The sequence below is a fragment of the Salvelinus alpinus genome, chromosome 2 (assembly GCF_045679555.1).
Source record: "Salvelinus alpinus chromosome 2, SLU_Salpinus.1, whole genome shotgun sequence".
NCBI lineage: Eukaryota > Metazoa > Chordata > Actinopteri > Salmoniformes > Salmonidae > Salvelinus > Salvelinus alpinus.
Genome location: NC_092087.1, coordinates 56,649,752 through 56,666,077, shown reverse-complemented (window position 1 = coordinate 56,666,077; position 16,326 = coordinate 56,649,752). Strand labels below are relative to the sequence as shown.

General features: G+C 43.4%; 1 protein-coding gene across 1 annotated transcript in view; it reads right to left on the bottom strand.

The window, feature by feature from the left end:
* Positions 1–1,361: 1,361 nt before the first annotated feature.
* LOC139565394 (E3 ubiquitin-protein ligase Itchy-like) overlaps positions 1,362–16,326 on the bottom strand; it is a 74,062-nt gene continuing 59,097 nt past the window's right edge. Inside the window, exons 18-24 of the mRNA XM_071385703.1 lie at positions 8,433–8,566; positions 8,073–8,213; positions 6,622–6,742; positions 6,049–6,153; positions 5,829–5,925; positions 4,908–4,980; positions 1,362–4,540 (exon numbers count right to left, since the gene is read on the bottom strand). Coding sequence (XP_071241804.1) covers positions 4,441–4,540; positions 4,908–4,980; positions 5,829–5,925; positions 6,049–6,153; positions 6,622–6,742; positions 8,073–8,213; positions 8,433–8,566 — 771 coding nt within the window. The 3' untranslated portion in view covers positions 1,362–4,440. The remainder of the gene's footprint in view (positions 4,541–4,907; positions 4,981–5,828; positions 5,926–6,048; positions 6,154–6,621; positions 6,743–8,072; positions 8,214–8,432; positions 8,567–16,326) is intronic.

Below are 16,326 nucleotides of genomic sequence, written 5' to 3'. Positions count from 1 at the left end.
TGGGGCCGTGCATTATCATGTCGAAACATGAGGTGATGGTGGCGGATGAATGGCACAACAATGGGCCTCAGGATCTCGTCACTGTAGCTCTGTGTATTGAAATTCCCATTGATAAAATGCAATTGTTTTCGTTGTCCATAGCTTATACTTGCCCATACCATAACCCTACCATGGGGCACTCTGTTCACAAAGTTGACATCAGCAAACCGCTCGCCCACACTATGCCACGTTTGTGGTTGTGAGGCCAGTTGGACATACTGCTAAATTCTCTTACACAACGTTGGAGGCGGCTTATGGTAGAGAAATGAACATTCAATACTCTGGCAACAGCTCTGGTGGACATTCCTGCAGTCAACATGCCAATCACATGCTCCCTCAAAACTGGAGGCATCTGTGGCATTGTGTTGTGTGACAAAACTGCACATTTTAGTGTGGCCTTTTATTGTCCCCAGCACAAGATGCACCAGTGTAATGATGCACACTGTCGATTACACCACGACTTCGAAAAGCTGCGAAGTGACATAATCAAGCACACCCATCTCATTAGTGGTGGTGAGATAATGTATCTTATGTCAGACTAATTTGCAATTGACTGTCACAGTTTGAGAAGACAATCAGAAATACTGTTAGAATGTTTTTCAATTGACTGCCATAGCCCCAAATAAAAAAGTAAACAGGCTGTTAATTATTATTTTTTTCACGTGGTTGCGAGATTTGTTTTAGATCAGAATTGGGTCATGGGCCAAAAAAGTTTGGGAACCCCTGCTGTAGGCTGTTTCGTTGTTGGTATTCAGGCCTACCACTTGTGTCTTCTGCAAACTTGATGATTGAGTTGGAGACATGCATGTGCCTACATTCACCACCTGGGGTCGGCCCGTCAAGAGGTCCAGGACCCCGAGCTTAGTGATGAGCATCGAGGGCACTATGGTGTTGAAGGCTGAGCTGTAGTCACTGAACTGCATTCTTACATGGGTATCCCTCTTGTCCAGATGGGATAGAGCAGTGCGATGGTGATTGAGTCATCCGTGGATCTGTTGGGGAAGTATGCAAATTGTAGTGGGTCTAGGGTGTCGGGTAAGGTGATATATTCCTTAAGTAGCCTCTCAAAGCACTTCAAGATGACAGAAGTGAATGCTTCAGGGAAATAGTAATTTATAGTTCAGTTTCTTTTGCTTTCTTTGGTACAGGAACAATGGTGCACATCTTGGAGCAAGTGGGGACCACAGACAGATAGGATAGATTGAATATGTCCGTAAACATTCCAGCCAGCTGGTCTGCAAACTCGTTGAAATGAGTGCACACATACAATCAAGTAGGATATCAAATTGATCAAACTAAACAAAGTTCAAATATAACAAAGATTGAAGTTCCAGTTGCCCATTGTTTTATTTCAGAATTTTCTAAATTAATTTTGACATTAACATCAAAGATCCTTCCTCTTCACATTCACATAAGAAAAAATAAATAGTATCGAACCATAAACTCCCTTTTATTAAAAGGTTAGAGCTTTTACAAAGAAAAATACAGTGAATACACTATCAACATGATTTACAATCCAATCATTAGAAGTTAAAGTAGTAGTTAACACCTGCATATTTCTATACATTTTATTCCACTATGATCTGGGAACAGCGCCCCCCAAAAAAGTGGTTAATCAGCCGAGTAAGGTGCTATCGCTTGTTATTTGTTAAATTTTCCATTGTTTTCTACATTTAATTCACAAATTATTATTTAAATAACAGCAATCTCTTCACAAGGCAGTGCACTACGAAGTGGTGAGCCAGAATGGGTGCGTGTGGCAAAGAAGTCATGAGTATGCAGTGAAGAAATGGGACAGAATCACCCTGACAATTCACCCAGTTATATAAAACGGTTTCAGAGCCAAGACAGAGACCAGCCATTACAATAACATGGCGATTTTAAAACATTTTGAAACAAAAAATGTGTTTCTTATTGGACAAGTTCAAGGAGTACATCCGTTTCAAAACGTTTTCAAACTACTGAACACGACCCAGATGCTCATAGCCAAGACAGCCTAGGGGTTAACATACAATATTTTTGCCAAATATGTAAGTTGGTGTCCAGTGCATTAAAATAACACACTCAGGACAAGGTTGTGTGTCACTTACATGTTTGATTTGACTGCAAATACACACGTGACCTAAACATTTCATGAGTGAAAGCTATATTTCATCTAACTTTATTACACTTCCACTTTTCCTGTGAAGAAATCCTACCGAGAGGCCTGTTAGAGATATGCCTGAGAAGCAGAGGACACAAAAAGGTCAGAAGTGGCAGATCTCATTCAATGCCAATCAACAGGCTGGTGTTTATCAGGTCACGAGACAGAAAAGGTTTTGCAAAATTTTGCAATGAGAAACGAGAATGAGGACAAGTCCAGGTAGTCCCTCCCGGTTTGAGTCCATTTTCTTCCATGTGGTGCCTAACACAACCCGTTTGTTTTCTGGCAAGCCTTTTTCCCCTTCTCCCATCGGTCTGTCTGAAACTAAGCTTAGAACTTATCTTGACTTGACTCTGGGCTTGTCTGTTTGGTGTCTAGATTTTTAAGATACAATGTTGCCTATTACCAAACATATTTTTCCTCAAAACACAGTGCTGACCATTTGCGGTTGTGCATGGACATGGTTCATATTTTACTTTTGATTCACAGTCGTTTTCCTACGCTCACTCCAGTGGTTTTAAAATATAGCTAACATCATTTGGGACAGGTGATGCAATGTTTAGCTTCACACTTTTAACAAAATATCTAGAATGACAAAACTGAACCCTATAAAACTAGGGTCGCATTGGTGTTGAGTTAATTACGTTAACTACTACTTGTTATTGTCATTCTTATCCTCTTATTCACTTAACATGAATATACAGTATATTTCTTAGGGCTATGGGCCTGGGACATGACCTTATACTGTATACTCGGGTTCATTCATACTTAGCTCTACTTAGTAAGTACGCCATTTGAAAAAGTTCCCTGCATCATACTGTATATGCATGTATACACGCCGGGCATTCATTAAAATCAACTAGTTTGGACACTTAATTGTTTGATCTTTAAATCACGGAGTTATTAGTTATTCTCTATAGGACAAAAAAGGAAAGTGATACCTTTCAGAGGGAGTGATTCTCACAAGCTGTTGTCTTAGTTAATTTCCTAATTATCCCATTCTTAAAATGTACTCCTAAAATGTACTCTTCACCTAGCCGCTGTCTTTGACACGCTGCTGACACTCCCACGTCATTAGTAACTCACTCGGTTTGCCATAAAAATAAAAACAAAGTTATTAGCGTATACATTTGAACCCCTATACAGCTCAAATCAGTAGTGCTGATCCTGAATTTTTGGGAAAGAAAAGGTCTGTCAAAATGACAACAAACCAGGGTCGTCTTCAGCAGGCACAAAAAACAAACAGTTTCAAACAGAAAACAAAAATGGCTTGAGCACTAAGACAAAACGTTGTCACTTCTCTTCCATTTGAGGCCTAATGAATACGACCCTGTTTTACTACAATGATTCCTGGCTATAAAAAAAAGCATTCTCCATATTCTGGGTTGAAATCAATACAGAGACTTGATTAAAAACGGACTTATAAACAAAAACTTTGGATTGCAGTAAATAATTAAATGTCTGGTTTATCTATATTAAGGGCATAAACAGCTGACTAGAAAACTATTCTATTGCACGTAAAAAATATAGCTTTTCATCTTTGCAACATTCACAAATACCTTTTGCCACAACACGGTGGTGTGCCAGCAAAGTAGATGCTTTAAGTGTCAATATTTCTTTCAGAAAGCGACATGTTAAATCAAGTAATACTGTAAATCTCTAAATGTCAAATCGATGAGAGGTCTTTTTGGAAGAATCCGCAGCACTCGATCCTAGCATTAATTCATCCATCCATTCATACACTTAACAAATCAGGGCTCAGGGAGAGGAAGGGAAGAAATGACGGCTGACATTGTACTGCATATTGAATAGTCTCCGTGATTATTTAACTACTGTGGTGCGGTGTGGAGATGAGACAGAGACAGACGTGAGTTGGGGAGGGAACATCCCCTCTTCCTCTCAATCCCTACCTCTTTCTTCCTCCCTCCCTCTCTCCCTCCTCCCTTCCCGGACACGTGGGCTGAATAAGGCAAGCTGCAACAGGGTCACACAATTTAGGAGGTGAAAGGTAAATCAGTCAGTATGAAGGGTCATCACCATGGAGACGGACTGACTCCACCTTAGGTGCAGGGGGTGTGTCTATAATGGGGCTCGGGACTGCAGAAAGGAGTGGATGTCAGTTTCTGCCCTTACAAAGAGAGCCAGGTCCTGGGGGAAAAGTGCTGTTGCCTAAAACCTAGACAGAACAAAGTGCTGGAGAGCATAACGTCGTGTGGAAAACGGCTCCTCGTGGCGGCCATTTTGGCATCCCCATGTTACTACTCCTGTCCGAAGCCCTCAGTTTCCTCAATGGCAAACATCAGCTTTTCCTTCAGCTGCTCGTAGCTCTTGTAGGGGGGCAGGTCCAGTCGATTAAAGCTTTACAAACACAAAAGGAATACAGAATGAGACAATTACATTGTAAGTAGATAAATGATACAGACTTCCTAGTTGGTAAGAGCATGGCACTAGAAACACAAAGATTGTGGGGTTCAATCCGGCGGGGGATCACAGACACATAGTAAACATTTATGTTCTCACTGTACAGAGTTGCTTTTGATAAAAGTGGCATAAAATGTATTAGATATTTGATAACAAAATGCATTGTTTGAAGAAAGAGAGGGAAGGTCGTCTATGGTCGAATTGAAAACATCAAAAGAAGTCTTGTGTGGCAGGGCAACGTTTAATATTCAGTCAGTGAAAGTGCTTAAAAACTACCAGTGAGTAACTCCATGAAGGAACTTACCAAGTGTGACTTCTTGGAAGCCAGTTTTCTTTGCCCACCTTCTCAATGCAGAACTTCTGTGGGCCATTACTCCCTAACAAAACAACAACAAAATATTACTCGATACAACTCTCCTCACTTCTCATCCACACAAGTAACATAAAATTGCTCAATGTCTGTAATTGGGCCTGGTCTAGCAGTCCATACTTGTTTGTCCATTTCCATCTACAGCTAACTGCCAAAATAAAGGACACATTTGAGCAAATGAGGGATACAAAGTTTATTGAAAGCAGGTGCTTCCACACAGGTGTGGTTCCTGAGTTAATCAAGCAATTATCATCCCATGCTTAGGGTCATGTATACAAATGCCCAGTTGCCCAATATTTTGGCTATCATGACTAGAAGAAGAGATCTCAGCGACTTTGAAAGATGGGTCTCAAAAGGAGCATAGGGGGTTGAAAGGGTTGTGTGTGTGTGTGTGTGTGTGTGTCAGTCACCAGATCTCAACCCAATTGAACACTTATGGGAGATTCCGGAGCAGCACCTGAGACTGCATTTTCCACTACCATCAACAAAACACCAGATGATGGAATTTCTCGTGGAAGTACGGCATCTCATCCCTCCAACAGAGCTCCAGAGAATCTATGCCAAGTCGCATGAAAGCTGTTCTGGTATCTCGCGGTGGTCCAACGCCCTATTAAGACACTTAATATTGGTGTTGCCTATATTTTGGCAGATAAATATAAATAAAATGCACCCCAAAATATATATTTGAATCCTCAACTTCAATGGATTACTTGCTCGGTATCCATAAACAATCCCTTTAGGTGTGAGTTAGTTGAAAGAATAGAACAAAACATATCTTATATTAGGAACGACAGGGGTTAGCCAGCCTTCTCTCTAACTTTTTCAAATACATGTATTATTTATTCTCCAACGTACCCATGAGGTCAGCGAAGCCGCCCATGGGAAGCCGACAGGTGCCGGTGACAAACTGCAGCAGCCTCATACGTTTCTCATTATCCATCTCCTTCACAAACTGGGATTAACATTTTCACGTCAGAACATTTTACGCGTCAAACTATGCCAAACACCCCTTCACAATATTCCATAATTCATGAATTAATGAACTGCGTCATTAAAACGGTAGAGCCATGCTGACCTGCCAGAACCAGAGGATCTGCTTGCTGCTGCGTGCGTAGTGCCTGTAGATGGTGTGCCTCTGCCAGTCCACCAGGTCTATCTCCTGCATGCCACACAGCATCACCTGGTGGGGGACGGACCGGGGGGGGGGGACGACCAGATATTACGTTACACCATACTCAAATAGGGAAGCGCTGTACACTCCGGGAGAGTGACTTTTTACCCTGAGTGAGTTTTGAACCCAGTCCACCAGGTCTACTCCTGCATGCTACACAGCACCACCTGGTGGTGGGACCGGATATCACTTTGGGAGATTTTTTATTTTTTTTTACCCGCTACTGTGGTGAATGACCACTGCTGGTTTCCAAATTGACCCCGAGAATCAACAGTCTAGGGCCGAGGCACTCGATACTTCAGTGCAAGACATTAGCACTAGAAAGGAAAGGTTGAAATACTGAAGGTAGGTCTCTGTTTAACAGCCATACGGTTAGATTAAAAGGAGGCCTCTATTTGGGCACTGAGTGGTTTTCACGTCACATTTCTTCATTACAGAAACTAATTTGATCAGTCTATGAATTAACCCATTGTGTACCTCCAGTTCCTTGGCGTCAAAGTACTGCAGGTACTGCTGGGGGAGGACCTCATTAAAGCCCTCGAAGAAGGCCTGGGTCTGCTCCTCCACCCCTCTGGACAACCTCCACTCTGCCACCAGCCTGAAGGAAGGACACAGACACACAGGGGGACACAAAGACAGACACGCGCACACACCGATGTGTCAGAAGACTTGCTTTCTTCTGTTAGAAAAAACATCTGATAAAGAAAGTGTTCACACACACACAGATTTCTACACTGAACAAAAATATAAATATATATATAAACTCAACATGCAACAATTTTAAAGATTTTACTGAGTTACAGTTCATATAAGGAAATCAGTCAATTGAAATACATTCATTAGGCTCTAATCTATAGATTACGCATGACAGGGAATACAGATACGCATCTGTTGGTCACAGATACTTAAAAAAAAAATTAGGGGTGTGAATCAGAAAATCTGTCAGTATCTTGTGTGACCACCATTTGCTTAATGCATAGAGTTGATCAGGCTGTTGATTGTGTACTGTGGAATGTTGTCCCACTCCTCTCCAATGGCTGTATGAAGTTGCTGGGAACTGGAACATGCTGTTGTATGTGTCGATCCAGAGCATCCCAAACATGCTCAATGGGTTACATATCTGGTGAGTATGCAGGCCATGGAAAAACTGGGACATTTTCAGCTTCCAGGAATTGTGTACAGACGCTTGCGACATGGGGATGTGCATTATCATGCTGAAACATGAGGTGATGGCTGCGGATGAATGGCACTAAATGGCCCTCAGGATCTCATCACGGTTTCTCTGTGCATTCAAATTGTCATTGATAAAATGTAATTGTGTTTGTTGTCCGTAGCTTATACCTGCCCATACCATAACCCCACTGCTACCATTGGGCACAACTCACAACTTTGATATCAGCAAACCGCTTGGCCACACAACACCATACACATGGTCTGCGGTTGTGAGGCCGGTTGGATGCATTGCCCAATTCTCTGAAACGACGTTGGAGGCAGCCTATGGTAGAGAAATGAACATTCAATACTCTGGCAACAGCTCTGGTGGACATTCCTGCAGTCAACATGCCAATTGCACGCTCCCTCAAAACTTGAGACATCTGTGGCATTGTGTTGTGTGACAAAACTGCACATTTTAGAGAGGCCTTTTATTGTCCGGAGCAAAAAGGTGCGCCTGTGTAATGATCACTCTGTTTAATCAGCTTCTTGATATACCACACCTGTCAGGTGGATGTTTTATCTTGGCAAAGGAGAAATACTCACTAACAGGGATGTAAACAGATTTGTGCCCAAAATTTGAGAGAAATAAGCTTTTTGTGCGTATGGAACATTTCTGTGATAATTTTATTTCAGCTCATGAAACATGGGACCATCACTTTATATGTTGCATTTCTATTTTAGTTCAGTGTAGTTGGTTTTCAAAGCAATCCTACCTGATGTATTCCTCTTTGTTTTCCTCAGTGACCAAGACATTGCCTCCGTCTGGCTTCAGCTCGTGAGTGGTGACCTCCCCCAGGATCTCCTTGTCCACAGAGAAGTACATCTCCAGACCACACTCCTCCAAGTTGTTATCTCTGGTGGTTGGGAATCACAAGAGGGCAGTCATCCTCATCAGCTCCTCCTCTGCGCCATCGTCGTTATAGTCATACATTTTCCTCTTCTCCTCTTCCTTATAATCATTCTTACACTTATCTCCCAATCATCCTCACTCAATAACAATCAACAGCAGTTTCCATTTATAAGGAAAGCTGTTCACACCAATTCCCATTTCTACTCCCAATTCCCGGACTCACTTGATCCAGATGAGGGAGTTGTAGAATTCCGGGTCGATGGATTCCAGGTCCTTCAGGGCCAGGGGTTTGTTCAGGATGCGCTTGTAGAAGGGCAGGGAGAATCCCGTGTCGATGAACTTCCCATGGAACAAGGCCTGGAGAGAAACATAATGAACCAGGGATGTGAAGGGCTGTTGCGGTGACAGTATTACCGCCACACCGGCAGTCATCAGTCATGACCGCAGTGAAATTCTACGTGACCGTTGAGTCACGGTAATCTTATGCACTCTGGACATTCATTGGTAGTACCCAACTCGCTAACGATCATCAGGTCACTCAGGGCTCTATTGTCTCTCTAACCACTCTGACATGAATGCAAATGCAATTGAAAATCACATCAAACACTTACCATTAAAACAGTATGTGGTTTTAAAAAACTCACCCTCACTGTGATTGATCAATTTGAAAAAATAAAAAAATAAAAACAGGTTGAAACAGGGTGGAAAACATGGTCGTTGTGGATGTTGTTTCAAAGCCTAACAAAATGGATTCAAAACATCCATATGCATATTAGAGCTTATGCATAGGCCTATATACAGAGCATTCGGAAAAAATTCAGACCACTCCTATTTTTTCACATTTTGTTACGTTACAGCCTTATTCTAAAAGTTTTTTTAAATTATTCCCCCTGCATCAATCTACACACAATACCCCATAATAACAAAGCAAAAACAGGTTTTTTGAAATAGGGAAATATCACAGACCCCTTACTGAGTACTTTGTTGAAGCAGCTTTGGCAACGATAACAGCCTCGAGTATTCCTGGGTATGACTCTACAAGCTTGGTACACCTGTATTTGGAGAGTTTCTCCCATTCTTCTCTACAGATCCTCTCAAGCTCTGTCAGGTTGGATGGGAAGCTTTGCTGCAAAGCTATTTTCAGCTATCTCTAGAGATGCTCGATCTGGTTCAAGTCCGGCTCTGGCTGGGACACCCAGGACATTGAGACTTGTCCCAAAGCCACTCATGCGTTGTCTTGGCTGTGTGCTATGGGTCTTTGTCCAGTTGGACGGTCAACCTTCACCCCAGTCTTAGGTCCTGAGCACACTGGAACAGGTTTTTATCAATTATCTCTGTACTTTGCTTCGTTCATCTTTCCCTCGATCCTGACTAGATTCCTAGTCCCTGCCACTGAAAAACATACCCACAGCATGATGCTGCCACCACCATGATTCACTGTAGAGATATGGTGCCAGGTTTCCTCCAGACGTGACGCTTGGAATTCAAGCCAAAGAGTTAAATCTTGGTTTCATCAGACCAGAGAATCGTATTTCTCATGGTCTGAGAGTCCTTTAGGTGCCTTTTGGCAAACTCCAAGTGGGCTGTCATGTGGCTTTTACTGAGGAGTAGCTACCATAAAGGCCTGATTGGTGGAGTGCTGCAGCGATGGCTGTCCTTCTGGAAGGCTCACCCATCTCCACAGAGGAACTCTGGAGCTCTGTCAGTGACCTCCCTGACCAAGGCCCTTCTCCGCCAATTGCTCTGTTTGGCTGGACAGCCAGCTGTAGGAAGAGTCCTGGTGGTTCCAAACTTCTTCCATTTAAGAATGATGGAAGCCTCTTTTCTTGGGTGACCTTCAACGCAGAATTTTTTTTTGGTACCCTTCCCCAGATCTGTGCCTCGACACAATCCGGTCTTGGAGCCCTACAGACAATTTCTTCGACCTCATGGCTTGGTTTTTGCGCTGACATGCAGTGTCAACTGTGGGACCTTACATAGACAGGTGTGTGTCTTTCCAAATCATGTCCAATAAAATTGAATTTACCACAGGTGTACTTCAATCAAGTTCTAGAAACATCTCAAGGATGATCAATGGGAACAGGATGCACCTGAGCTCAATTTCGCTTCTAATAGCAAAGGGTCTGAATACTTATGTAATTAAGTTGTTTTTATTTTTAATACATTTGCAAAAATTTATAAAAACCTATTTAGGCTTTGTCATTATTGGGTATTGTGTGTAAATTGACAAAGAAAAGGTTTAATTTTATAAATTTTAGAATAAGGCTGTAATGTAACAAAATGTGGAAAAAGTCAAGGGGTCTGAATACTTTCCAAATGCACTGTATGAGCCCAAGCCTGAAAAAAACTGAATTAAAATAATGATTGTGTCTTTATACATACCATATATTATACAAGGCAGAATTGTTTTTATTTTTTAAATATTGATTTAAGATATCTTTGGTACATAATTGGTCTAGCCTACAATTACAGTGAATTTGTACTTGATTTTGAATAGCCTAATAATAGGGCATTTTCAATATTTTCATAATTAATAGGGTGACATTACTTTTCGCTACAGAATATCTCACCACTGAGTTACCATCTCCTCCCCTCTCTCCTTAATTTCTTTATCCAGTGCACAGAGAGAGGGGCTGTTAACAGTTTAATGAAATATGTTTAGTTGTGAAAACGTGACAATCGATGTTCCTAAACAGATTTCACTTGGTTTCCCAAAGCACTGGGTAGCTGCAAGAACAGGGTTGGAGAGCCCATGGCATACAGAGGTTGGACGGAATATCACCTGTTGCGCAGCGAAAGAGATGATTGTGGACTACAGGAAAAGGAGGACCGAGCACACCCACATTCTCTTCAAGTTCCTTGGTGTCCACATCACCAACTAACTATCATGATCCAAGCACACCAAGACAGTTGTGAAGAGGGCACCACAAAGCCTATTCCCCCTCAGGAGACTGAAAATATTTGGTATGGTCCCTCAGATCCTCAAGGGGTTCTACAGCTGCACCATCGAGAGCATCTTGACTGGTTGCATCACTGCCTGGTATGATAACTGCTCGGCCTCCGACCGCAAGGCACTACAAAGGGTAGTTCGTATGGCCCAGTACATCATTGGGGCCAAGCTTCCTGCCATCCAGGACCTCTATACCAGGCGGTGTCAAGAGGAAGGCATATTACCTCAATTACATTTACATTTAAGTCATTTAGCAGACGCTCTTATCCAGAAAAACACCCTTCCGGCGCCGGAAAGAGATGGCTGCCTCGCTTCGCGTTCCTTGGAAAATATGCAGTATTTTGTTTTTTTACGTGTTATTTCTTACATCGGTACCCCGGGTAATCTTAGGTTTCATTACATACAGTCGGGAGGAACTACTGAATATACGATTAACGTCAACTCATCATCGTTCCTACCAGGAATATGACTTTCCCGAAACGGATCCAGTGTCTTGCCTTCCACGCAATACAATGGATCTGATCCCAGCCGGCGACCCTGTGCGACGCCGAAAAAGGGGAAAACGTGGCGGTCTCGTGGTCAGGCTTCGGAGACGGGCACATCGCGCTCCACTCCCTAGCATACTACTCGCCAATGTCCAGTCTCTTGACAATAAGGTTGATGAAATCCGAGCACGGGTAGCATTCCAGAGAGACATCAGGGATTGCAACGTGCTCTGCTTCACGGAAACATGGCTAACTCAAGGGACGCTAACGGAGTCGGTGCAGCCAGCTGGTTTCTCCATGCATCGCGCCGACAGAAACAAACATCTTTCCGGTAAGAAGAGGGGCGGGGGGGTATGCCTTATGATTAACGAGAAGTGGTGTGATCATCATAACAACACACAAGAACTCAAGTCGTTCTGTTCACCTGATCTAGAACTCCTCACAATCAAATGTCGACCGCATTATCTACCAAGGGAATTCTCGTCAATCATAATCACAGCCGTATACATTCCCCCCCAAGCAGACACATCGATGGCCCTGAACGAACTTTATCTGACTCTTTGTAAACTGGAAACCACACACCCTGAGGCTGCATTCATCGTAGCTGGGGATTTTAACAAGGCTAATCTAAAAACAAAACTCCCTAAATTCTTTCAGCATATCGATTGTGCTACCAGGGCTGGAAAAACACTAGACCATTGTTACACTAATTTCCGCGACGCTTATAAGGCCCTCCCCCGCCCCCCTTTCGGAAAAGCTGACCACGACTCCATTTTGTTGATTCCAGCCTACAAACAAAAACTCAAACAACAAGCTCCCGCGCTCAGGTCTGTTCAACGCTGGTCCGACCAATCTGAATCCACGCTTCAAGACTGCTTCGATCACGCAGATTGGAATATGTTCCGCATCGCGTCCAACAACAATATTGACGAATATGCTGATTCGGTGAGCGAGTTCATTAGGAAGTGCATTGACGATGTCGTACCCACAGCAACGATAAAAACATTCCCAAACCAGAAACCGTGGATTGACGGCAGCATTCGCGTGAAACTGAAAGCGCGAACCACTGCTTTTAACCAGGGCAAGGTGACCGGAAGCATGACCGAATACAAACAGTGTAGCTATTCTCTCCGCAAGGCAATCAAACAGGCCAAGTCTCAGTACAGAGACAAAATCGAGTCGAAATTCAACAGCTCAGACACAAGAGGTATGTGGCAGGGTCTACAGTCAATCACGGATTACAAAAAGAAAACCAGCCCCGTCGAGGACCAGGATGTCTTGCTCCCAGACAGGCTAAACAACTTTTTTGCCCGCTTTGAGGACAATACAGTGCCACTGACACGGCCCCCTACCAAAACCTGCGGGCTCTCCTTCACTGCAGCCGAGGTGAGTAAAACATTTAAACGTGTTAACCCTCGCAAGGCTGCAGGCCCAGACGGCATTCCCAGCCGCGTCCTCAGAGCATGCGCAGACCAGCTGGCTGGTGTGTTTACGGACATATTCAATCAATCCTTATCCCAGTCTGCTGTTCCCACATGCTTCAAGAGGGCCACCATTGTTCCTGTTCCCAAGAAAGCTAAGGTAACTGAGCTAAACGACTACCGCCCCGTAGCACTCACTTCCGTCATCATGAAGTGCTTTGAGAGACTAGTCAAGGACCATATCACCTCCACCCTACCGGACACCCTAGACCCACTCCAATTTGCTTACCGACCCAATAGGTCCACAGACGACGCAATCGCAACCACACTGCACACTGCCCTAACCCATCTGGACAAGAGGAATACCCATGTGAGAATGCTGTTCATCGATTACAGCTCAGCATTTAACACCATAGTACCCTCCAAACTCGTCATCAAGCTCGAGACCCTGGGTCTCGACCCCGCCCTGTGCAACTGGGTCCTGGACTTCCTGACGGGCCGCCCCCAGGTGGTGAGGGTAGGTAACAACATCTCCACCCCGCTGATCCTCAACACTGGGGCCCCACAAGGGTGCGTTCTGAGCCCTCTCCTGTACTCCCTGTTCACCCACGACTGCGTGGCCATGCACGCCTCCAACTCAATCATCAAGTTTGCGGATGACACTACAGTGGTAGGCTTGATCACCAACAACGACGAGACGGCCTACAGGGAGGAGGTGAGGGCCCTCGGAGTGTGGTGTCAGGAAAATAACCTCATACTCAACGTCAACAAAACAAAGGAGATGATTGTGGACTTCAGGAAACAGCAGAGGGAGCACCCCCCTATCCACATCGACGGGTCAGTAGTGGAGAAGGTGGAAAGTTTTAAGTTCCTCGGTGTACACATCACGGACAAACTGAACTGGTCCACCCACACAGACAGCGTTGTGAAGAAGGCGCAGCAGCGCCTCTTCAACCTCAGGAGGCTGAAGAAATTCGGCTTGTCACCAAAAGCACTCACAAACTTCTACAGATGCACAATCGAGAGCATCCTGTCGGGCTGTATCACCGCCTGGTACGGCAACTGCTCCGCCCACAACCGTAAGGCTCTCCAGAGGGTAGTGAGGTCTGCAGAACGCATCACCAGGGGCAAACTACCTGCCCTCCAGGACACCTACACCACCCGATGTCACAGGAAGGCCATAAAGATCATCAAGGACAACAACCACCCAAGCCACTGCCTGTTCACCCCGCTATCATCCAGAAGGCGAGGTCAGTACAGGTGCATCAAAGCAGGGACCGAGAGACTGAAAAACAGCTTCTATCTCAAGGCCATCAGACTGTTAAACAGCCACCACTAACATTTAGCGGCCGCTGCCAACATACTGACTCAACTCCAGCCACTTTAAAAATGGGAATTGATGGAAATTATGTAAAAATGTACCACTAGCCACTTTAAGCAATGCCACTTAATACAATGTTTACATACCCTACATTACCCATCTCATATGTATATATACTGTACTCTATATCATCTACTGCATCTTGCCATCTTTATGCAATACATGTACCACTAGCCACTTTAAACTATGCCACTTTATGTTTACATACCCTACAGTACTCATCTCATATGTATATACCGTACTCTATACCATCTACTGCATCTGCCATGCCGTTCTGTACCACCACTCATCCATATATCTTTATGTACATATTCTTTATCCCTTACACTTGTGTGTGTGTGTAAGGTAGTAGTGTGGAATTGTTAGGTTAGATTACTGTTGGTTATTACTGCATTGTCGGAACTAGAAGCACAAGCATTTCGCTACACTCGCATTAACATCTGCTAACCATGTGTATGTGACTAATAAAATTTGATTTGATTTGATTTAGAGCGACTTACAAATTGGTGCATTCACCTTATGACATCCAGTGGAACAGCCACTTTACAATAGTGCATCTAAATCTTTTAAGGGGGGGGGGGGGGGGTGAGAAGGATTACTTTCTCCTATCCTAGGTATTCCTTAAATTACCTCGACTAACCGGTGCCCCCGCACATTGACTGTACCGGTACCCCCTGTATATAGTCTCGCTATTGTTATTTTACTGCTGCTCTTGAATTATTTGTTACTTTAATTATATATTTTGGAGGGTATTTTTTTCTTAAAACTTAAATTGTTAAGGGCTTGTAAGTAAGCATTTCACTGTAAGGTCTACACCTGTTGTATTCGGCGCATGTGACAAATAATATTTGATTTGAAATAACCGGAGTAACCTCTACCCGGCATGAGTGTAAAACATACCAGTGGGAAAGTGGCCTCCATTCGATATTCCAGTGCATACAGAAGACATGCCTTTTTTTACTTGACCCTGTTCCTGCCCACTTGAAAACAGGCCATTCTAAATCAACGAATTTGACATATTGGTAAAGACAAGATTAAATTGAGAATAGTGTAATGGGTGAAAATATGATCACTTGAGAGAACAGCGTGTGGCAAAGAGCCTTTAGTCGCAACACGCAGCCCATATACGTTTTGATTTCTAAGGCTTTTTAAGGTTTGTATCATTCACAACTAAAGTTGCCAAATAACTATAAATCTAGCTGTTTCAAATTATCACTTTTTCTTTTTTTAAATGTAGATGTTCCAAAGGCGGGCATCAGCGGCTTGTATGCGGGTAGGCTTGGAGATGCTAAACGTGTTTATGTTAATTAACGGTCAATTACCATGAGACCGGCAGTCTTGCATGGCAATAACCGGCTGACAAAATGTCATGACCGCCACAGCCCAAGATGTGATCAGGAACGAGAGTGTGGCTTATTTCAGGGTTGTGTTAATTCGGCACCAAACAAACTTAAAAAGGCATAACGCAGCAGTTGTCGTCTCCATATTAAATCATATCTGGGTAACAATTAAGTACCGTACTGTGATTGTTTATTTTAGACAATTTGAAAACAAAAACAGCTTTTTAGCCAAGAGCAATTTCTCAAGCAATAACTTTAAATGAACTGTCTGGGGGTGATCTGAGTGGGGAGGGGGAAACTGAAAACTAGCTGTTGTTTGGAACTCTTTCTTATTTGGAACTCTTTCTTATTTGTCTGTTAACTAATTAACCACCTGGTGAATTCACCAGGCAGGCCAAAACTCCATCCCACCAAAACAGGTGGTCTTTTCAAACAGCTTTTACACTACAAGGCATTATCATAATTTTCACAATATTATTCCAACCAAATAGTGTGGAAATTCGACCTAAGTGGAAGTCAAGTTTCACCCCATAGAGAGTA